The 24,213-nt window shown below is 35.5% G+C and overlaps 1 protein-coding gene across 9 annotated transcripts in view; it reads right to left on the bottom strand.

Moving 5' to 3' along the window:
* NIPBL (NIPBL cohesin loading factor) overlaps positions 1 to 24,213 on the bottom strand; it is a 138,379-nt gene that overhangs the window by 36,901 nt on the left and 77,265 nt on the right. For 6 of the 9 annotated variants that reach the window (XM_066339449.1, XM_066339453.1, XM_066339451.1 and 3 more), the window contains 5 exons: positions 19,445 to 20,965; positions 5,670 to 5,852; positions 1,056 to 1,253; positions 814 to 885; positions 629 to 718 (listed from right to left, as the gene is read on the bottom strand). In XM_066339449.1, coding sequence (XP_066195546.1) covers positions 629 to 718; positions 814 to 885; positions 1,056 to 1,253; positions 5,670 to 5,852; positions 19,445 to 20,965 — 2,064 coding nt within the window. Of the gene's footprint in view, positions 1 to 628; positions 719 to 813; positions 886 to 1,055; positions 1,254 to 5,669; positions 5,853 to 19,444; positions 20,966 to 23,373; positions 23,811 to 24,213 lie in introns of those variants that run through there. The other 3 variants (XM_066339455.1, XM_066339457.1, XM_066339456.1) reach the window with 2 other exon arrangements.

The following is a 24,213-nucleotide window of genomic DNA, read 5'->3' as shown; positions in this document are numbered from 1 at the left end:
ACTTCACCTTTAAGTTCAAGATTGCATACACTACGGCTTTAAAAACTATAGAAACTTGTTTACTATGCCCTGCTACAACGATGGTAGGAAAAAAATTAATGAATGTTCCATTATCCATTTCAAAATAAAGTCACCTTTGGCAATATGAACTAATTTCTTAGACCCGTAGCTAAGCAGGCTGTTTTTCCACTGAAACAAGTGATTCAGTGCCTTAGCCATAAATTCACAAGGACTCTGCTGCCTCAACTGAATAATATCTGCATGTAGCAGATGTTTAATTATGTGCCTCAGACATTCCTAGCAAGAGAACCATCTTGTTTACATGTTTGGCAGAAGCTAACACCCTAATGACATCCCAAAGAAGCATCCTTTTCACTCCAAGGGGTCTACTCATTATGATTTAGGCCCCTTTTGGATTCTGCACAGAGGAAGAAGGATCTCTTTCAGGAGGTGGCAAGTAAAATTGGAAAGGTAAAGGCCACTACTCAAGGTGAAACCCATATAAATCCAGTATGCCCCAGCAAGTTATCACATGAAATTAAATCACCATGAAGGAAGTTCAAAAACATCAATACAGTTTTTTCTTGGGTAACTGGGGCAAACATTTTGAAAATTTCTGATGTATTACCAAAAGCTGTAAAATCCATGTCTTCCAGATTTTCCAAAATATTCTCTATTGAAGCAGTAAATCTTTTGAAGGTTGAAGAATCCATCATTTCTGTTGAAAAAAAAAAAAAAAGGAAATTCTTAAACAATTATCTTAAAAATAAAGCAGAAAATACAAACTGTAGAAAATAAATCTTCTAAAATTACCTTCAGGTGTTAATTTAGGTTCATAAGCTTTCCTCTTCTTTTGTTTTTCTTTCTTCTTCATTTTTCTAGCCACTAATAAAGAAAATAAACACTTTTCAAAACTTAAAGAAAGGATTATTTACATTTCTTACACTTGTACTCAATATTCCATGCAATGATGTCCATTTAAAAATGTTTAACATACCCATTAAAAATGCACTAGTATTATGAGATAAAATTAAATCCTTATAATGATCAGTTACCCTCACTGAGGCTAGGAGGAGAAGAATAATCATCCATATCAGAGTCATCGGGACTGCGATTACGGTAACGGCCACTACCAGAAATCCTCCTTCCTTCATGATAATGACCACTTCTCCTGTGGTCACCAGAACTTCTTCTGTCATGTTCTTCATACTCCCAAGCTTCATCTCTATCCTTTTTGTGTCTCTTACGAGAAGCTAAAAATAAATGCATTTTCATTTTAAATACAAAACTTACACTTCTAATAGTTCAAAATCAAACATTTTTAAACATTTAAAAGATGTGCAGATGTAGGGCTTACGGACATAGTCTAACAGTGGACTTTGCATTAGTTGTATGATTGGATGTTATGGTCATAAAGGTCATAAATCATCCTATGATTTGCAAGTCCAACACTCTTGTATAGCTGTTCTGTAAATCAAATGGACACTAAAGTGATCTGATACAACTCTGTTAGGGATTATTTATTTTATTGGTTTTTTTGAATTACAGAGAAACTGTGCTTGAAACTAGCAAAGATACCAGAAAACATTTAAAACTATGAATTTACAGGGTATTTGTATTTTTAAAAGCAAAGTAAGCAAAGTTGAACAAATTGAAGTAAGTTTCATCCTTTTATAAGAGAATATTGAGAAAATTTCCTCAGTTATCTAAATTGTGACAGTTACTGGGTGGTCCATATTCCAATTCACTGCTAAGTTCCAATGAGACTTGATAATCTATTTTCTAAAAGATATTCTGTTTTGCCAAGACAACTAAAATTTTGCCTTAGTATATACTGCAGGAAATTTATGTAAAGGAGAAAGCTGGAATCACAGTTCTGGGCCAAACAGCAAGCCTCCATCAGAGATAATTGTTCTAATTAATTTTCACAGAGGACCGAAGAGCCCAGCAAAAGTGAATGCTGAAGATGCTGGAGTAAATATTGTATACAGAGATTTGGTGGAAATAAAATGGGGGAGCAGAATGACAGTTCTCTGTTACTTTGAAAGCAAGTCTTGTATGTTTTGAAGTTGACAGAGTGCTCAGTTTTAGCAGAGAAGGAAATGGATGAGGAGGTAGCTTCCTCCATGAAATCAGTCAATTTTCTATTTTGTAACATAATCAGCTAAGCTACCAAAGAGCTGTCTACCATGGACTGTACTGCAAATATCAAAACACTTCCGAAACTGGCAGTGTTTATTGTCAGTTTATTGCTTCTGGACCTGCTTGTAACAGTCCTGATATTGTGTGTCTCTACCAAAGTCTCCTTGGCATGACTGTATAAAAGTCATATTGTTTCTGAGCAGAATGGCTCAAAGCATTTATACAGAACTGGAACTGAACTGAGAAGTTTTTACAACAACCCATTTATTAAGAAATGTAAGAAACATACCAGGTTATATTCAGTATATGGTTATAGTCAGTAGTCAGCTGAGGATCAGAACTGATAAAAATAACCCCTAAGGGAACACTTCTGTTTTACAATGAACCCTAGAGGTTTCAAATTCAAAAAATGTAATAGAGGTGGTCTAACTCTTCCAGCCATGTAATAACTCAGGCCCAAAGTTGTACTGCATTTGGATCAGACTGCCTTCTGGAAAATTGTAGTAATTTTCAGGATGGCAGAGGTACTAGCACTGCCTAAAATAGTTGAGAGTTAACTGTGACTGAAGAAATGGTGAGCCATCTGGGACCACTCAGCAGGTAGGAAATTGGCTGGATGGTCACACCCAAAGAGTTGCAGTCAATGGCTTGACGGTCAAATGGAGACCAATGACAAGTGGCGTCCCTCAGGGATTGGTGTTGGGGCCAGCACTGTAACATCCTGGTGACACTGACAGTGAGACTGACCCTCAGCAAGCTGCACATGACACAGAGCTGTCATCTGAGGGAGGGATGCTATCCAGAGAGAATGGATGCTCCAGAGGGGAGGGATTGTGACAGGCTCTAGAGTGAAGCTGTGTGAACTGTGTGGCCTGTGTGAACTCTTTCACAAGGACATGGAGTCCTAGGACAAGGGGTAATGAGTTGAAAATGCAAGAGAGCTGGTTTAGATTAGAGATCAGAAAGAAATTCTTTACATGAGGGTGGTGAGGCAATGACCAGGTTGCTCAGTGAAGCTATGGATGCAACATGCCTGGAAATGTTCAAGGCCAGGCCAGTCAGGACATCCTGAGCAACCTGGTCTAGTGCAGCATTCCCACCCAGGGCAGGGAGGTTGGGACTAGATGACCTCTAGGGTTGCTCCCTAACCCTAACTCAAACCATTCTATGATACCTGGAGTAAATGTACTAGAGAAGAAAGTGAGAGTTCTATGGCAAAAAGCTTTACACATCTTAACTGACTCCTTTACCGCATGAGACAGTGTTTTGTGAAGGCAGATGTCTTTTTCTCCAGTTTACAAATAATCTGCAGCACTAAGCTCTGTAGGATGAATTCTGACCCCAGTTACATCTCCACAAGAAAAGTAACTTACAATATTGCTTTTTGTCAGAATCTTAGATTGACCAGTTTATCAATGCTGCACGACGAAACAGAATGTGTTACAGTTCTGCTAGCTCCATGAGACAAATAACATTGGAGCAGCTATTCACAATCACTGCTTTACCATTATTTATTTTGAAGTCAATAAAATTGACTAAAAATTTAAGTCATTTCAAGAGTTAGGATTGATGTTATGCATAAATAAATACTATTTGGAATATAAACACCCAATTTCCTTCTGAATTCTGCCAAACATTTATGCAATATCACATTTAATAATTATTCTAAGAGAATGACTTCATCAATCTTTAATTTCTCATTATTTAGTTTAATAGCATGTCCATTCTTAATGAAATATTCAAAGAAACTTCCCATTTTCTATACTAATCACTATTTCATATTTCTTTAAATTCAGTTTTAGGCAAACAGAATAATTAAGAAATGTGTATTTTTAACAATACAAATCTACTCAGTGTACTTGCCACAAATATTTCACTTTTGATAGTTTTGTCTTGTTTTAAATTTAATTCAGTTCTACAGTATTCTTTAAGAAATACTGTATTTTTAAACCAGATGTACTCACTGAATTGATTAGAATAATGGTCAGATCTCTTGAGTGGATATAACAAAACTAGAATTCCTCAAGGCATATAACTATCGTGCAAGTTTCCTGTAACTTGTTCTACTTTGTATTTAAGAATTTCAACAGCCACGGTGGCTAAGAGATGGATTAGGGTATTCAAAATTCTTGACAATTCTCTCCATTCCCAACCAACTTAAATAACTTTGATTAGTGAATTTATTTTTTTAATTCACTATTCCAAATTATTAACATCATGTACAGGTGATATGATATGGTAAAAAGAGAATTTAGAATTTCTGAATGAAGCAAGTCGTCATTAATCCTTTGCCATAATTTAGATTGATTACGATTTACCTCAAGACATCACATTCATGCACAGTGCACTATTCAGCTACAATTAAAAGTGAAAACAAACAAACAAACAGATGGACCTTCTTTTCAGCATCTTTGATAAAGATCAAAGGTAACAGTGTTATAATTTTCATGTGCAAAACCAGGGTAGTTGCATACTAAGAAGCAGAACAAACAGATCTTTCTCTTTTGGACCTTAAGAAATAGTAAGCCCCCCCCAAATTTATTTTGTGAAAGTTCATTAAGATGAACTTAATGATGGTTTATAAAACATCATTAAGATGGTTTTATAAACCAAGGTGCAAAACTTGGGAAAAAATCGTTATAAATAAGATTCCTTCTCAGGCTAACAGGCTTCTGTAGCCCTGCATAGTTACAAGCTCGGACTGAACTGATCCACTTTGCTCTAACAGTTTACTTCCAGCGCTGGTTAACTGTACCAACATAGAAACTGACCATACTTCTATCAACAAGTAGGAAACACCTTCCTAACCTAAAGGCAAATAACAATTTTATTTTTTTTTTAATTTTTTTTTTTAACTTTAGAAACTTTATTCAATTGCACAGCAAAATTCTAAATAGAAGCTTCCTCTCTTCCTTTGAAAACAGTAAATTCAATAGTAGTAGAAGCAGCAATGGTATTTTGAGAATTCATCAAGAACAACTTCTGTTTTTCAAGGAATATGATGAGAAATACTAGATGAAATATCTTCTAAAACTTCTGCGCAGTAGGACTCTCAATTTGTTAAGTCAGAAAAATTCAAGTAGGGTTCTTCCACTTTTCTTATCAATACAACTAAGAATAAGTCAAGAATTTATTAATGAAATTTCTTTCTGCATACACTTGTACATAAATTCTGTGCTTCTTTATAGGGTTTTTTCCTTAATCTGAATAGTTAGAAATGTTTTATGGTGCAACTGAAAGGCAAAAAAAACCCAACCCCAAAACACCAGACCCTAGGGAGCAGTTTCCAGTAAAGAAATCAGGAAAATAAATTTAACAACTCACTGCTTTACATCTTGAATGACAAATTGCAATCGAGTATGTTTTCTTTTAAAATATAACCAAGGGTTCTTGGCCAGGCAATTGTCAGGACAGAAAATTTGGGGCTGTATGTTTTAGGGAAGCCAACATTAAAAAATGTGTATCTTTTTGTAAAAACAAAATATTAGCTTTTTTTACTTTAAGGAACAGAATTATATACTACTTACATTCAAAAGCTTCTTCACTGTCATTATCTTCATCAGAACTGATTTCAGCATATTTTGGTTTCTCATTAACTGTGCTACGTTTGCGCTTGTTCATTTTCACACGTTCACAAAGTGGCATGGTGGATTCGATTTCTGCCAGGAGCTCAGGAGGCAACTCCTTTAACACTGACTGATCTATGCTACCTATTAGTGGAGAGTAAGAAGAGCAAATGTGAACCTGAAGATAGAAAAGAGGGCCCAATACTACACTCCTTTCTCAGGAACCATTCACAGTATAACCACTAACAATCAGTAAAATCACAGTTAGATAGACCTGAATGTATTTGACAGCCCTTTTTTAAAGTTCACACTACAATTAGAAATAATAACACAATAAACTGCAGACACATTTCCTTAAAAAAAAATTTTGTCAGTCATAAAAATGCATTATCTTTGAATCACCTTTTGAATTACCTTTGTAGAATGATATCCTTGCTCTAACCCACAAAGTTCAGTCTTATTTCAGTTCATCCTCTGATTTTATAAAGTTTTCTAACAGTTGCAAGTAAATTATAGATTCTTAGTGCCTCACTAACATTTCTGTTTACTATCATTCATAGTAATTAGTGTACACAAGGCATTAATATTCCCCTTTCCAGTAAGGAGAGACAACCTGTAGCAAAATTTGTGGGATCATATCCCTAAATACAGGCCAAGTCATTGACAACTCAGCTTTTGCTTCAGATTTTTTCTTACCTCCTACTGGTATTTTGATGATGCAACACAAATTGTTTGATTTTTTTACAAAACAAAATTGAAACAATTTTTTAAATACAGACAAACAGCTAGCTGAACCACCAATCAGGTTTCTTTTCCACAGTGATAAACATGTAGACAATGTCCTCATTCTCATAATTTTGAAACCATGTGTAGTCAAGATTAAACGCATGTGTAGTCAGAATGAAGGAGATTTGCAGGCAAAATTTTTCCAACTGACACAAGGAAACCAAATTAATTGAAAAGCATTTCTTTGGGGTTTGTTAATTCGATGTCTTATTTTTATTTATCAAAGACCCTATTACACAAATTTGCAGGCTGTCTGACTTAACTAAACTGTTAATTGTTTTCCAGCAAGAGAAGAAATATTTTTGTTTTAAGTGCCTCTCTCTCATTCCCAATGTATAGTATATTATTTGGAGACAAAATCACCTCCAAATTGCTATATACACATATTCCTCCAAAAAAACCTATCTCCTGGATGATAATATTCTTTGAAATTACATTCACTACTACATCACTACACTAACTTTTTAAAGCTTATTTCCATTTTTGTTACTATCCTAACTTCAAATGCAAGAAAGTCCTTGGAATTTTTATTTCTCTCTTCAAACATCATTAATTGGAATTAGAAGAGCCTTACTATGAGATTCCAGCATCAAAATATATTCCCCAAGTCATTGCATTTAAGTGTATTTTAAAAAACAATTTAACAGATATTGAAGTTTTTGAAGTAACACAGTGAAACATATACAAAGTAAAGTGATTGTAAAGTTGTTGAAAGAGCATTCTTCACATTGTGCTCACTGTTACCTATTTGTTAGGTTGCCATACTTATACAGTCACCATGCACCATAGCTACCTAAACTATCAATACTGCTTTTGAAAATGCTGTAAAACATTTCATGGTGTGGTTGGCTGTGTTTCTTGGTTAGTGATTAATTTTGTGGGCTATGTACTTGGCCTCAGACAGTACAGCAACATGGGCAGACCATTTCCTCTGTGTGTGCCAGCAGCTGACTGGATGACAGCCAGGTCCCAGCTGGATGCTGCAGAGCTGTGCATCTGAGAAATATGTCCCCACTCTTTGTACGCCTATACAGCGCATGAGGAGCTTATATCCAGCTCCAGAATGCAGAAAAAAATACTTATACAAGCCCTAAGACAACTTCCGTGGATGAAATCCATAGAGGGCTGTAAATCCAGAGTCACTAATATGTATTTTCAATTTTATGCCTGTTGGTAATTTCATTAAAATCACCAGGATTACACATGTAGCATGAAGTCTACAATAAATCTGGCCAAACAAAAACATTGCAAAAGACAGCTACAAGTAAATGAACAAAAGTTGCATTAAATCCTCAAATAAGAAACAAAACTCACAGGCTATTCTATTGTCTCCTAGGAATATCTGTTCTTGCTTTCTTTTCTTACTGACATTTCATTTTATAATCCTCCTTTAAATATAAATCAAAAATCACAGCATTTATTAGCCATAAGTGAAAAAAAACTTGACTATTTCAAATATTTGTAAAACTAATTTTATTTGTCTCATAAGTTTCAAGTTTTAATCTCTCCAGTGCTAAATTCAACTACTGCTTGATTTGCACTCTTTCCTGTTACAGATATTTCAGATTACTGTATAAGCTTACCCACTTTTCTTTTATTAGGAAATAGGTAAAGCTTACTTTTTTCAGGTAGGGGACAGCAGAAGAGAGAACAAATAGAATTATTATAAAGTGCTCTATAAGATATCATGGAAGTTTTTCTTTCTGTAACAGTTTTTTCTTTCTGTAATGATGTTCCCTGAAGTAAGTGTGTCACATACCCAGTTTTCTTAGCTGCTGACGATTCCAAACAACCAAATCTATAAAGTTTTACTTTTGTGGTACAAAGGAGTTAAACATGACTGTACACATACGTACAGTTCTAATATACATGGAGAAGGACTTATCATCCTTTCTGAAGAAAATCAAGAATATTTTGCACTTTTGGTCAAGTCAAGAGCTTGGTAGTATTTATTTTACTCAATTATGCTATCTTGACTCAGGGCAGCCCAGAAGTCACTAGAAATATCTTACTAAATTCCTTCTCTAATATATCCTATTTTATAATGTAGGCACTATTTTTTTGTTCAGAATGGTGAAGAAATACTTATAAGAATCCAGTCCACCTAAGAATCTAGTCACATGGCAATAAGTATTAGGTTATAAAGCACATGCTAATGCTTCTTCAGTGTATGAGAAACTTTTCTAAAACTTTTCTAAAACAATTAATAGAATATGTAGCACAAACCCTTTAAAATCTACAAATCCATGTACAATCACTTTCAATTTTCCACATTTTCTGCCAGTTTTGCTAAGATGTAGTACCTACTTCCATGTCTTCACTTTATTCAGTTATATTTGGCTCTAGCATGTATGGCTTTTTAAATAGTAGAGAGGAAGTACCTGTACTAAAAAGTTACTTGATAATCTAATATAAATTGCCTAAATATCTTGCTGAATAACAGAAAAACTCAATTTTCTACAAAGTGTGTGATCAGCGTACACCATATGCCTGAGATGAGACTACAGGCATGTGCATTCTTCTGATGTCATTTTCACATAATTTCAAAACTTCTGTAACTATTAAAGAAAAAATATAACCCCCAAAAAACCCAAACCCACAAAAAACCCCCGAAAAACCACCCCAAAACCAAACCAAAACACACACAAAAAAACCCCACCACAACAAAAAAAAAAGAAAAAAAGAAAAAAGCCAAAAAAGAACACCACCTCCTCCCCCACAACCCCCAAAAAACCCACCTAAAACAAAAATACCAAAAGAAAAGTACCATCATAACAAAATCTAAAACCTTTTTCTTGCTGCCAGGAAGAGCCATTCTAACAAACTCCACACTGGTGAGACCAAAGGGCAGAGACAGAAGAGAATTAATTTCAGGGAACTGTCATTTCTATAGTGCTTCTCCAAACATATGCAATGCTGTCCACAACTTACAAGCAACTTATTTGCCAGAGAAGAACAAATTCTTGGTTTTGCTTGATTGCTATCATCAAAAAGTTTCTAAGGAAAAATATTAATGAGTCATCGTCTACTACTCAGTGTTCACTGACCCTCAAGATAGTCTATTTCCTCACCAAGCATTTCTTTATAAAGTATAATACAATTAAAGATCAATCACAAAATCTCAGTGAAAAATTAATTAGTCTGTAAGCCTGGTCCCACATCTTACTATAGTCTGGAAAGCTTTTCAGAGGGTTTTACTGTGTATACCAGAAAAATTTCTATAAATATCTAGAGGATGTAGTATTTCCTTTCTCCACAAATGGCTTAAAAAACTAATGGAAAAGAACAGATCTGATTCACAGTTCAGAACCGTGTTCTGCAACTTCAACTTTGGAGAACAGCTTTAGCTAATATTTATGTATATGTAATCTTGAGGAGGATCCAATATCACCTTGTGTTGACTTTGCAAGTCAAGTAGCACTTCCTGATCCAGGCAGATCATCCTTCAAGAGAAGTTAAACATTAAAAAAGGTAGCATTCTTATGGACTTTTGCTGGGTCCATTCAATATGCACAGAACAGTTATTTTTTTGACATAACAAGCTGTGTTCATATTAGTTTCTCCTGGCTTGACATAACAACTTCAAACAAGCCCCTATGGAAAAGAGGATGATTCTTACTGATGTTTAGGTGAGATTTCCAGGATCAGAGAGATTGTTCCTCTGTTTTGATGAAATCAAAACCAACATGAATAAACTCTTTTATCAGTAAGAACTTGTTTTTGCTTTCCAAACTATGGAAAATAAATGCATGGTTTTAGATCAAATCTTGGCACAATCTCCTGTGAACTACAAGCCATGAAGATTAAAATACAGTTAGAAATCTAAACTATGAATTACTGCTTTCATAACTATGAGACAGCTAATACAGTGGAAATACAAATATTATCTTTTCCATTTCTGTGTGCTAATTGTCTGCAATAAGCAAAACAGCAGTTAATGCAAATTCCTGTTAGTAATCTCTCTATATATCTTGATTTTAAAATGCAACCTTTTCCAACTATAAAGACATTACATGAAAGAACACACAAAGGTCTGAGAGGGGAATGATGCCACCTGTTTGGGGTGAGAATATGAATCTTCCCATTTCTCAGCATTTAGAAACTGAAGTTTGACCACTGAATTTCTGTACTAGAGAACCATCATTCACCTTCATTTGGACATTAAAAATAAACCCCTACTGATTGCAGCTCAGTTTTACTCTTTTCTTGTTCCTTTCTTACCTGCTACTGGACATTTCTTATTTTGATGATGACTAATATTTCCAGTGTTGTTATTTAATTCCACAGAAACTAAGCTCACCTTCCTTAAATCCCCTCTCTGAGCATTTGATAAAGGATATTCCTCCCTTTTCTAATCAAAGCTTACAGTCTAACTTTCCCCTTATGTCAAGCATATATATGCAGGAAGGAAAGCAGTTTGTTTCTGGATTAGCTCAACTAACCTTCAAACCTGCACTAAATTAAATAAAATATCCTTATTCCATAAGAAGAGTGCTGCTATCTTGTTGAATAGCCATGTCACTGTAGCTACAAAAACAGCGACTCCAAGGTTAAATCTACATGCAGACAAGACGGTGCTTGAGATAAAAAACTAGAAGGAAGAAAAAGAAAGGATATAATTAGTTCCCTATATTATAAGCTGTTTGGAAAAAAAAACCTTCTAAAAGGTATAGCATTCAGGCGCTGGAATGCAATGAGCTGCGAGTGCCTATAAACTGACAAAGACAGTTGCTGGATAAAGCTGAAAAAACTTTGGTTCTTTCTCAAGTGTGCAAATTTAATGATATCATTTCTGTCAGGTTCACCCTTAAAATGCTCCAGTGTGTTCTTTATATGGTGCAGGGAACCCCTGGTGATAAGTCTGCTGGCCACCAGTTTCACACCTGTCAAAATAATTTTGTGCCCTGAACAGTTTCAGGAACAGAAGAGGAAAGACAGGGAAATATTTTTTAGGTGAATTTGACAAGGGCGTATCTGATCATATGGTGGAAGTCCCACTCTTATGTCAATACTCTGCCATCAAATGAATACTGGTGAAAACAAACTGAGTAGTACATTTACACCAGCAGCTTTTCTCTTTCCTCTCCCGTTTGCTGCTTTAAAGCTTATGGAAGGGTATACAGCTACATCTGACAGGACGTATCCAAAAGGATATAACCCTCTACTGTGCCTTACCCTCATCTTTTGACTACATATATGAAGGGTTAACTCCAGACCTCACCTCACATACACTCCTGCCAGAAAAGGGTGGGAAACTGAGATGCCCTCACCACCACCCAAGGGACTGCACACACGGGAACTCTCTGCTGCAATCAATTTAGCAGGATGAAGAAATGTAGTGTTAGGGTAAAGTATGTCCTACATTTCATGGAACCCGCTTTAACGTATATTTTAAAACAATTCTTCCTCATTTGCCCCAATAGTAGCAGAAAGGAAAGGCTCCCAGCTGAAAAAAAAAGTTTCAGATTCCCTGCTATTACTCCAGTCCTCAGCTCTGGCCTTGAAAGATAGGACCTAGACAGGCTGGTCAGAGAAGGATCTGGACACGGCAATAGAATAATTCCATGACACAACAGAAGTCATCATTAACCACAGCTAAGAAACATAGATTCAAAAAGAATTTTACAATAGTACAAAATACTCTGAGAAGAAATAAACATTTTTAGAAGGAGGAAAGAGATTTCAAAAGGGGACTCTGAAACACCCAGGCAGAGAGCAAGGAATACATGCAACACACACTGTCCCAAGATGCCAAGAGAATTCACATTTACATTGGCATCAATGATGTTCTCAAGCTATCTGATTGCAGTAGGAACTTACTGCTGGCCTTACTGCTGACCCTCTGTCTGCATAGAAATTGATAAAAGGGCAGTCTAGTTTTCCAAGATGCTGCACAAAAAATAAAGCAGCACTCAGAATAAGAAGGAGCAAGGTTGGCAATTGAAGTAAATGTAATGCTGCACACTCCCTTGCTTTTATGAATCAGTGTTGGGAGGTGCTTTTGGATTTTGCTGTCATTGCTTTTGAACATATGCACTGAAATTTAGGCCAAGTCAATTTATTGTTCGAAGAAGTTAAGGTATTTTGTAGAGTTGCAAAACCCAGCATGCAATTTATCTGTTAATATTCTTCTATTAAAACTCCCTTCAGTATTCAAAAAGGACTTATAAAAAAAGAGGGAGGGTAGCTTTTTACACTGGCAGATAGTGATAGGACAAGGGGGAACAGTTTTACACCAAAAGAGGAGAGATTTAGTTTAGATGTTGGAAAGAAGTTCTTTACTGAGAGGGTAGTGAGGTACTGGAACAAATTGTCCAGAAATGTTGTGGGTGCCCCATCCCTGGTGGTGTTCAAGGCCATGCTTGATGGGGCTCTGAGCAACCTGATCCAGCGTAAGGTGTCCCGGCCCATAGCAGGGGGTGGGAATGAGATGATATTTAAGATAATTTCTAAGCAAAACCATTCGTTGACCCTGTGATGATTAATGTTTGGCATGTGAAATTTGTGACTAATGTATTTTTCCAGCTATTCCAACAATTCTCATTGTTTACTGAGTCTGAGACACAAGACATTAGTTAAATAAAATCAGATTATTCCTCAAAATTTCTCTTCTTATAAAACATGAACTTCTATATAAGTAATATAATACAACCAAAACCTTTGCAGAGAATAAGCAAAAAAAAAAAAAAAAGCCCTCATTTTACATCTCATCTGTGACTTCTAGGCATATCAAGAAGACCTCTTCTTATTCTCAAGTCCTTGTCACTGAAAATATTGCATGAAGCTACTAGTTTTGCTTCTTAAAGATAACAATTACATAAAGAACAACAACAAAAGATTGCTGATGTTTTAGCTTTAAAAATAAAATAGTACAGGAAAATCGCTTGGAAGATAATTAAACAGAATGTGTATTTAAGGAAAAGTTATTCAATGCAAACACAGTTCAGTAATTTGAAAGACAAAAAGGGTTTCATATTCTTTTTTTCTGTTTGGTGGTAGTATTTCCATGGAGCAAAAATAAACTCCAAATTTAAGTAAAAAATTTAAATTTTCTTACATGAAAAGAGTCATTTAAAACAGCTGAAAATGTTGAGCAACAGAAAAGTTAATGCTCCGGAAACAAATATGAGGTATTTTGGTATTTGTATTTAGCCAGTTTTATCCTTTGGCTAGAAGAAAATTCAAACCAAAAATTTCAAGCACACATCCCTGCACATAAGCTGAGATCAATATACACCTTTAGATCCACACAGATACACATGAACAAGTCTGCACTGCATACTGTAATTGACATCAGATGAATTGCTGGGCCACATTTACACATTGCAATGCGCTGCTGCAAAAATTATTTACGCAAAAGAGCCTTAGCTACTCCCAGAAGCAAGAGGAACTCAATCAAGCATCCTTGTCCATGAACCAAGAGCAGTTTCAGACAAGAAATTGTTCTAACAAATTAGGTAATGAATGTGTATTACTCACATGTGCCAAAGTAATTTTTCAAAAATCAACTAATTAAACAATGCACCCCTAAATCTGCAAACAGAACAAGCATCATATTTTCAGACGAAGCATAATGAAATTAGTGGGTTGGGTCAAATTCATTGCTGCCAAGAATGTGAAACACATGAAGTTCAATCTTCCTATCCAGAAAAATACTGTAGGAGCAGAAATCAAAATATTTACCTTAGTAGCAAAGTCTAAAGTAGGAAACAAATAGCAGGAAAGCAGCCACCAGGCAAAGCTCTGTGCTGAAAATGTCACCTCTGTTACCAGAGGTGATATCAGATCAACATAAGGAATTAATCCAGTGTGCAGTGGCTGATTGCTGTTGTGTACCAATACCAACTTACCCAATATTTACTTCTGAAAAACTAGCATCAAAACCAAAGGCCCCAGAGAATATGTACAATCCCCACATAAATCCCATCTACTTTCTGGAACGGGACAGACACACCATACCTTAAAATTCCCTGCAAGTAGAAGCAAAACCATTCCAGTGCAAAGCATGTTGGAGAAATCAGATCTTCCTAGACTTTAAAATGTTATATACAGTTTAGACTTTTAATTAAACAATGCTTGGAATATTTTTCAAAATGCTAATCTCTTAATCCAGGAAAAAAACCCAAATAATCAGGGTTCAATGAACAAAGTGCATATTAAAACGGCTCCTCTGCAAACCCAACGTATCTTGAAATTCTTCCAGTGACACAAGGATAAGCCAGTCCCTCTTCTAGTGTAGTTAAGCTGAGAGGACACAGTCATTAATACATCAGGAAAGAGAAAAACAGGAAGACGGTAGAATTCTTATGAAAGTCATAGCTGTTTTTCTACAATTACATTTAAATTCTAGTTTGAAGAAGGTTTAAACATTTCAGCTGAGAAGAATCATCATAAATTTTCTGCTGTAAATGCTAAAATACAGTACTTTTTTCCTCTGAAATGTGGCATAATTTTCTACAGATCAATCTGGTGCTGCATGCACATGCAAGATGGCCAGCAGGTTATTACTCTGTCCTTGACACATGCAAATACAGTTGCAACCAGGAACTTCAAGACAGTGGTTTCAAATTCAAGATACATGAACTGAGGATTTTCACAATGCTAACCTTTATAAAAGCACAATTTATGGGAAGCAAGCTGAGTTTCAAACTTTCCCATGTTAGTATGTTTTTACTCCAGTTATTTCCTTGTGGCCCCTCTGATTTCTGGGTGTCTGTTTCAGCATTAAGAAATTGCTATTTTGAAAACAAATTAGTGTGAATTCTAAAATTTGATGTGCTAACATCCATAAGCCGATTTTGTCCTTACAGAATTCCTGTACATGTAGGATTTAAACAAGGTTTAGAATTGGCACTTCCTTTCTGCCCACAGTTTTCATCTGTACCATAAAGCACCTTTAAGTAGTTTGGCTGTGCTAACTAGAAATCAGTGAGAGGCATCACAAATTCACTCAACTGAGCCCACACAATCTGGATACAGCTTTTCATCCTGAAATACTCCCTTTCTTGTTACTACTAGAAGATAATGGATTGCTGTTTCCCAAGTGAAACTATTTCCAACAGCGCTAGAACCCAAAGACAGACTGTCATGTTACACAAATGCCAAATCAGAGTTACTACAGGTTCTGAAAAAGTCACCTGGAATTAAAAACAAACAAACCAAAATCCCCAAACAAACCATATAAACACAGAACACAGAAGAATCCAGATGCATTGTTTCAATGACATGAAGATGATTAAGCAGTAAGATTTTTAGCTGATTCTTTAGCTGAGTAAAGAATATGTATGAAGAGCATCTTCAAAGAAACGCCAAGTCTTTACCCAAATTTCAGATCAGAGCAACAGGGAACATAGGAATACTTGTAGCAAGCAACAAAACCTTATGTCTTCAGTTCTGTATTGTAAAGATAATGAAATCCCATAACAATCTACACAATTGAGGAACAGCATTCAGATCTGAATTTCTTTTTTTTTTCCCCTTAAAACAACAAACTCCTCTTAGGTGATACAGGAAGATCCAAAAGATGCTTATTATGCAAAGACAATCCTTCAAATTTATTATAAACCTACTCCAACATCTTACACAAATAGTTACAGTTTCTCTCATTACTTATACTTAACAAAGGAAAATGTGTCCCGTTCAGAATGCAATAACCATGAAGCTGCTAACAGCTTCCATCCCAACACAATGATCAGCATAGCTCTAAAAAGCAGCAGAGAAAGTATTCACTGAAGCTCTGAAAAGAAAGGACAGCAAACATGACCTCCTCATCGCAGGCACAAGCTTAAAGGGAAAAGTTTCATGGATCCCACAATATACATTTGTATTAAAACCAAGATAAAAGACATTCACAGATGTTAAAATCAGACAAAGAAAACGTCACAGTTCATTCTGACCTGGACAAAATTGGCCACAAGACTTCACCACAAGACCCTGTAACAAAAATACTATAAAAAATAATGTGTAACTTTCCTCTGAGATTCAGTGTATCTTTCAGAAAAATGCTCAAAGATTAGGGGAGACAGAGAAGGAGAGAGAGAAAAGTTCCTTCTTCCTTGTAAATGCCAAAAGGGACTCTTGGGTCAATTCAACATTAATGGTCACATACTGTGGCTGCTCCTCCCATTCATAACCTGATAAAATATCAAACGTGTCTATAAAATTTGGTGACAATGTTACCTTGTCTTTTTGAAGTCCAGTGCAAATACGGGCACGACTTTAAAATTTAAAATTTACTAAAACAATGCAAAAAGTTGTACAGGCTTTTAGTTTGCAAAGAATTAATTGTAGCTGAATATGAGTAAATTTTATTGAGTTTTGTAACAAATGGGAATTAGCCCCTTAAGATAGAATGACTAAGGCTGTTTTGAACTAGCTGAACAACCGCACTTTAAACTGAATTTCAGACAAATTATAGCAATGATGTTGTACATGGCAAAGCCAGGAGAAGACATTTTCTTGAAGGATGGATGGATGGATGGATGGATGAGAAAGCAAATTAGAAAGGACAAGAGATACAAGGGTAATGAAATAAGAGAAAGTAAAATAGACTAAGCTACATGGCATAAGAGATGTGTGAGAAATTGAATAATGATGCTAAAAGGCAACACTAGAAAATAATTGCTACAATCTACTAAGTGGTACAGGAAGAACTAAAAGAAGGTTTATGAAAATTATGTTTCCTAGTGTATTAAAAAGTTTATAACTATAAATGGCACCAAGTAAAACTGTGAACACTATTTCAACTGGATTAAGGACACTGTAGCAGCGGCATGAATACATCAGTTAGCTGTTGATAAATAGACTTTGCCTTATAAAGAGAGATAACTTTATAAAATATGTACCTTTTCAAACACTGGAATTCACTCAGTTAATTAGCATAATGTGTTCTAGGAAGTAAGGTTCCAGAACCTCCCCCGCCCCGTAACTAAGTATACACGTCAAAAATCTGCAGTTCAAAGACACTTTCTCCAAAATCTGCCTGCTGAACACTCAAAACTTGATTTGTAACATAAAAATAGTTACATTATTGTTTTCCTGAAACCTATTTCTACTATCTCATATTTTAAGAACCTCTTCTGAACACAACTGCAAAAATACTTACATCAGATTAAAGCCATTTTCCCCCTCTAAAATATGTCTCAAGTTATTTCAAAGTGCAAGAAATGCAAGAAAATTATGACTTCAGAAAGAAAAAAGTGCAGAAAAACACTGACGAAAAATTAAAACCTGACTTTAAAATGAATGCATTGCTCATCTGTGACAGCTACTAGAATCACACCAAATGTCATAGCCTTTACACATTACTAAAATATTCTACATACATAACCACATACAATACAGACTACAAGAAAAAAAGTAATTCAAAAACAATTTGGAAGGCATACATGCACTACCTACTGTTCTGAAGACTTTAAACTAACTGATTTTCTGCATATAAAAATGTATGAATTCAAAATCTATCCTACTAAGACTAGACTTGAGTTCCATCACAAAGTTTTTAGCATTTCCTATCAAGACCATCATCTGAAAGCTTCAGACTAAATTGAGAACAAAGATACCATAATTTTATGGCTAACTCTAGATACTTAGTATTAGAAACGAAAATTTTGCCTCTTTTAAACCTCTAAAATGGACAGGGACAATGTTCTTATTTCCAGGACAAAGAGAAATTTCTAATAAGGAGGCTAATATTTTACAAAGATGTAAAATACATCACAAATTATTATTAAGGCTTTTTAGAGTCAATATAAACAGGTTAGATAGAAAACAGGCATAGCACAGGAAATTACTGATACAGACAACACCACTTTACAGGTGCACATAAAATAGTTATACATTCACAAAGACAGTCACTACACAATTTCTTACCAGATTAGCTACGTAAGAAAATGTTTTAATCTTAAATTCATTATAGACCTCAAAACGGATTTATACATCATCCTACATACAGGTGCAAACCTCTCCTCTGGCTTTTGATCTATTTCAAGACACAACAACTCTATAAACATGACTATATAACAACTCTATAAACACGACTATATAAGAAATCTTTAAATGTTAAAAAAGGAAACCTGACCAGTTAGTAATACTGATTTCACAATGTGAAATTATCTACTTCAGTCTGAAACCAAAGAAGCCAAAATGAAAGCACCAAGAACAAAAGCAATCTTATTTTAAAAGTGTTAAGTCTGCAGAAGAGACAACCAGTTAAATATCAAACCTACAAGCTATTCTAAATTATTTCCTGTCCATACTACTAATTTAAAAATACCAGCTAATTATTCATCTTTCTTCTTTCTGCATATAATGGACACTAGAGACAATGACATGAATTCTCCTATAGCCTAGATGTTTTTCCATGCTTATTGTCACAAAGTCTCAAGCATGGAACCTACTCAATTGACTTGTATTTACAGTGTGGAAGAGGTAGATGAGGCCTTGCAACTATGTTCTGACTACCACCACATCAAAATCTGCTCTGGAAAAACCCATATCCCATATCTTTGAATTAAATATATAAAACAATCTTAGGGCTTGCATATTTAGTATTTCCCATCATTCCAGCAACTTTATTTACAGTAGCGGCAGTCCTTGGTACAGACACAAGCAAACCAGGCAAATTATAAATATAACAGTTACATTTCACTGGATAAATTACCATATAAAACTAATGCAGCTGAAGTACATCTTAAGACCACTTAAGTGTTGCCAGATTAAGTACTTGTACTGATGTAAATAAATAATTTCAGGTACACCTGTAGAAAGATTTCTGATAATGACAAGTCCTTAGACTAGTTCCTCAGACTAGTTTCACTTTATTTCTCACTATATAAGCAAACATATAAACTATCAAAAGTTTGCATTCAATTTCTAACAGCCGAAGTAGAAAAATCTACAAGAATTCAAGTGTAAAAGATACAATGCAATTAATATTAGAACAATCTTACCTTTATTAGGTTTGGGTGACTTGTTCTTGTTAGGTTTAAAACAAGAGCCTCTTGATTTATCTTCTCTGTCCTTAATAAATTTCTGCACATCATCCAAAGAAAGCTTTTGAAGGACAACTACAGGTTTTGCTCCTTTATTTAGATCTTCAACTAGCCCAATCTTCTCTACTTTGTCCTTATGTTCACCTCTAAATTCAGTTTTCCTTGACTCCTGAGTAACATTGCCATCTTTATCACGCTTGATTTTTGGAATGACAAAATGTTTCAATGCACCAGATCTTCCTCCCAACAAATAACTAGGAAACTCTGCTTTATTGTCGCCATGTGCTTTATTACTATCAACTTTAGTCTTACTCCCATCTGTCCTTCGTTCATCCTTGCTGTTTGGTGACTTAAAACCAGGTTTATCAGGTCTTGATTTGCTAGAATCCCCTTTACCTTCCTGTTTAATACGAGGGCTGTCAGGCCTTGATTTTTGATCCCCAGAAGTAAACCTTGAATCACCAGACTCATGCCTATATTTCCTTTCAAATTTCTCAGGTTTTGAACCATCAGATTTAATACCATGCTTAGAATCGTGTTCATTTTTGTTTGCGGATCTCAAATATTCAGGCCTTCTAATCTTGGATGGATCCCCTCTGTATCTCTCTGACTCCCCTCTGTCCTCAGATCTTTGTTTAAGGCTATCATGGTCACGCCTTGGTGTATCAGAGACTGAGCGCCCATCAGGCCTCGGTTTTGTTGGATCAGGTCGACTTTCTGGTTTTATCCTTGAAGGATCAGATTTCACATCTAGTTTGTGTCTAGATATTTCAATTTTCTTGTCTGACAAAGGCTTACTGGAGTCCCTCCTATTCTCATGTTTGTGTTTTGGTGTTTCAGGCCTCCCTTCACTCTTCTGTTTTGGGGTTTCAGGTCTGCCTTCAGTCTTCTGTTTTGGCGTTTCTGGCCTCTGCCGTATTTCCTGTTTGCCATTATTTTGTTTTCCCTCATTTTGTTTCATCTCCATTTGCCTGCTCTCATTTTGTTTCAATTCTGTCTGTCTGTTCTCATTTTGTTTCATTTCCATTTGTCTGCTTTCATGTTTCACTTCTAACTGCTTGCTCTCATTGTATTTACTTTCCAACCGTCTGCTCTCATTTTGCTGGAATTCCATTTGTCTGTTTTCATTTTGCTGGATATCTGTCTTCTGACTTTCAAAGTCTGACTTTTTTCTAAAAATTTCTGGATGGTTTTCAGGTTTAAATTTGAGAACTCCAACTGTGTCTTCTTGAGGAATACACACAAACCCGTCATTATACTGCTTAATTTCTTCAGGTTTTTTGATGGTGTCCAAATCCTGAGTTACTGTTGCCTGAGAGTCTGCTCTTCCTGCTTGCTGCAGATCAATACTAACCATCAACGCCGGCCTTGCCCCATTTCCTGCAGAACCTGTCTCCTGAGAAGCTGCTCTATTTCCCCCAGTAGCACCTCCAGCCTCTGGTGGCTTGTTTTCTTGTTTTCGCTTCTTCAGAGGCTTATCTGCAAGTTAAAAGAGAAAAAAACCCCACAAATTATATATAAAAACTGATAAATGTCCAAGGAAGAATGTCCATTCCCTTCCACTCCCACAATTAATCCTCCTCAGCACAGATGTGCATGCACAACAAAATCCACTGAATTTAAAAGCAAGAATAGGACTTCTCTAACTAATACTTTTTCATGTATTCAGACTACCATTCACTCTCAGTCTCCCACAAACGCCAGTTAATAATCAAAAAACCCTCCCTCAAAACATATGAAATCAAAGGCCCTGTGTAATACCTAAGAAAACCCCCTAATATAGCAGCTGCAATACATAAAGTCCAAAAAAACTCCATCCCATTTAAAAAAAACCCAAACTACTCGATTACACTTGAAGCAGAAGTCTGAAAAATCAAAGTTAAGGAGCAGCTCCACAACTAGTTTTTGAGGAACACTATTATAAAAGATATCTTCTGTAGATGCAACCTGTTTTATTACACATGTACTAAACAAGGATTTGCAATGATTATTACAGAGGTTTTTCCCTACTTCATTCAGTGAATCAGCTGGACTTTACACATATTTTAGTCAGGGAACACACAAACAATGAACAAAACTGATAAAGTAACTATTCCACCACTCCATGTTTCTCTTTGAAGCAAAGCAGTAACACAAAGGGTTGGAGTCTCTATCTTAACACATGCATATTAGGTGGATGCCAATACACACTTATGAACTTAAGTAATTTTCCCTTTGCAATCATAATGCTTTTTAGAGATGAAACAAAAAGTACAGTGATAATTTTCTGTCAAGAACCTGACTCTGCAATAAGCCTTTCAGTTTACACTAAAAAATCATTAGAAGCAGAATATGGAAAAATTGAGTCAACCACATTCCCTGTAATTTGGTAGAAATCACAGAAATGAGAAGCACATGGAAGTATCCAAAAGAGTATCCAATTATACCTATATAAAACTACAACCCATTATATTACCAACATAGAACTCTAAATGAAAAAGAATTTCTGCCATGAAAATTAGATGCACTACCTGCACTAGGGCTTCTATTCTCATTACTCAACTATCACTGTTTAATTTGTAAAAAAAAAAAAAAAAAAAAAAAAAAAAAAAAAAAAAAAAAAAAACCCAAACCAACAAAAAACCAAAAATCACTTTCTCTATAATCAAGGCATATGATTGTAAGTCTAAGGAATTGTTAAACATAGATCTATTGTTGAAATGCCTAGACCACAAATGCAAAGTAATAAAACTTCCATACTTTGTGCTTAGTTTTGTGGTGCCTTGTCACTAGACGCAACAAACCAGCTCTCCTACTCAGAGCAGGTACAGTAAGGACAGTAAGGAGGATGCAATCAAGAAATAGGGAAATACATGTCAATGAAAAAAACCCACACAATCCTCTGGAATTGTAAACCAGAATTACAATATATTAATTCTATTTTCTTGTAAAACTTTAGAAGACTCTTACTTAGAAATACTTTGAAGGATCGCCTCCAAGATTAAAACTAGGCCTCAATAACAAGCAGTAACATGGTCAATTCCAGTGATGTGAACAGGCTTCTTTCCCCATCATTTTCATCCTCAAATCTATTTGGGCATCTCTAACTTTCTAAAACTCAAAAGTTTTGTACAAGATTTAATGGTTGGAAGATAGTAAAGACAGATACAATAAACTCCATGCAGAAACTGACCAACTGCAAATAAAGAACTTTGCAAAGCTCAATAAAAGCCTGTAGGAATAAATGCCAACTTTATGATAGACATGTGAGGCAAAATAAATTCTCCCAATCAAAGATGTAGCTTTTAGCATGGAGATTTTTGCTTTTTCTTTACTACAGCAATTGCTGGATTCATATGAGGACATACATACATCAGTTTTTCTTCACTATGGATTAGAAAAAATATGTATACATCCACACACATCATCACCTTATTTCTCAATTAAAACTCTTTAAATTTTGAAATCTAAGTTCAGAAACTTGCATTCTTATGAGAAAGTTTGTCAGCCATGTCATTTTAGTCCAGAAATGCCAGGCACACTGAAAAAGTCCAGTAAAGCTCTGATGGTTGATCTAACAGTAGTCTTTAAGACATTACTGTAATTCATTACCTGCCATTTCTTTATCTAATATCCCCATTTCTTTAACTGAAGTTTTCATCTGTAGCAGAAAGGAATATTCATTCATATTTCCACAACTACATTTCACTGTCTAATGCATCACCATAAGGCACTAGTGAAGGTGGTTGCATTAACCTACCAGGCTGAATGATTCAGTTTTAAGCAAGAAAATGCTGTCCTCTCTTACGCCTATTATAGGAGCAGATGGCCACGAGCAGATGGCCACAAGCAGATGGACACGAGCTGTGATGCCTTAAACAGCTGTAGCTGGATCAACCAAAACTCACCTTTCAGAGCCCTCACGCTGAAGGCATCAAGAACAAACAACCAAAACAATTCAAGTAGGGCCAATTCTCTTGCTTGGACTTCTGTAAGTGACCAGGCTCAACATGTTGTTGCTCTTCATCATCCAAAACGTCAAATTTTAAGTTGAGAACACATAAATAGATGATCACATCACAACTTGGCACACATATTCCCTCTAAATACATAGCTCTTCTGATGCACATTCTTCATTTCTCTTGACATTAGAATACTGACGTTTTAACTTGACATCTTGCCTGAGAAGAAAGGGACACCTTCACAGTTTTATTTTCTTAGATGGCAAGGTGATTGCAGACAAAGGTACTGATCACACACGTATTTCTTCTTATTTCCAGTGCATCTGAAAGTGAGCCTCAAAACTAGACTCAATCAATACTGCTTTGCCTCTATGAGAATTCTATATCTAGGACAAAAAAAGCTGCCCTGAATATAAGAAAATATCCAGTTGAACTATGGCAAAAAAGGTAGGATGAATAAATAGTACCACGGCCTTCATAAAGCATAATGAAAAACTGCACTGAACAAGTACAAAAACTTTTTAATTTGATGTAATAATTTGAAAGCTGAAACATATCCTTGTGTTTTGAGGGCTTTATAAAATCTTGAACTCACTTCCAGCTATATGAGAATTAGAATCAGCAAGGTGAGAAGAGAGCAGTGAACCTCTTACTATAGATGTCTTCAAATCTTCTCTTTTACACTCAAAGTTTGCATACAGCTGCTTTGTTAAGTCATGAGTCCCAAAATGAACAGATGAGGATCCACTGAAATATACTTCATATCCTTCAAGGCATCAGTATTCA

Source organism: Sylvia atricapilla, chromosome Z (genome assembly GCF_009819655.1).
Source record: "Sylvia atricapilla isolate bSylAtr1 chromosome Z, bSylAtr1.pri, whole genome shotgun sequence".
Taxonomy (NCBI): domain Eukaryota; kingdom Metazoa; phylum Chordata; class Aves; order Passeriformes; family Sylviidae; genus Sylvia; species Sylvia atricapilla.
Note: the sequence above shows the minus strand (reverse complement) of the source record. Positions and strands in the feature narration are given on the sequence as shown.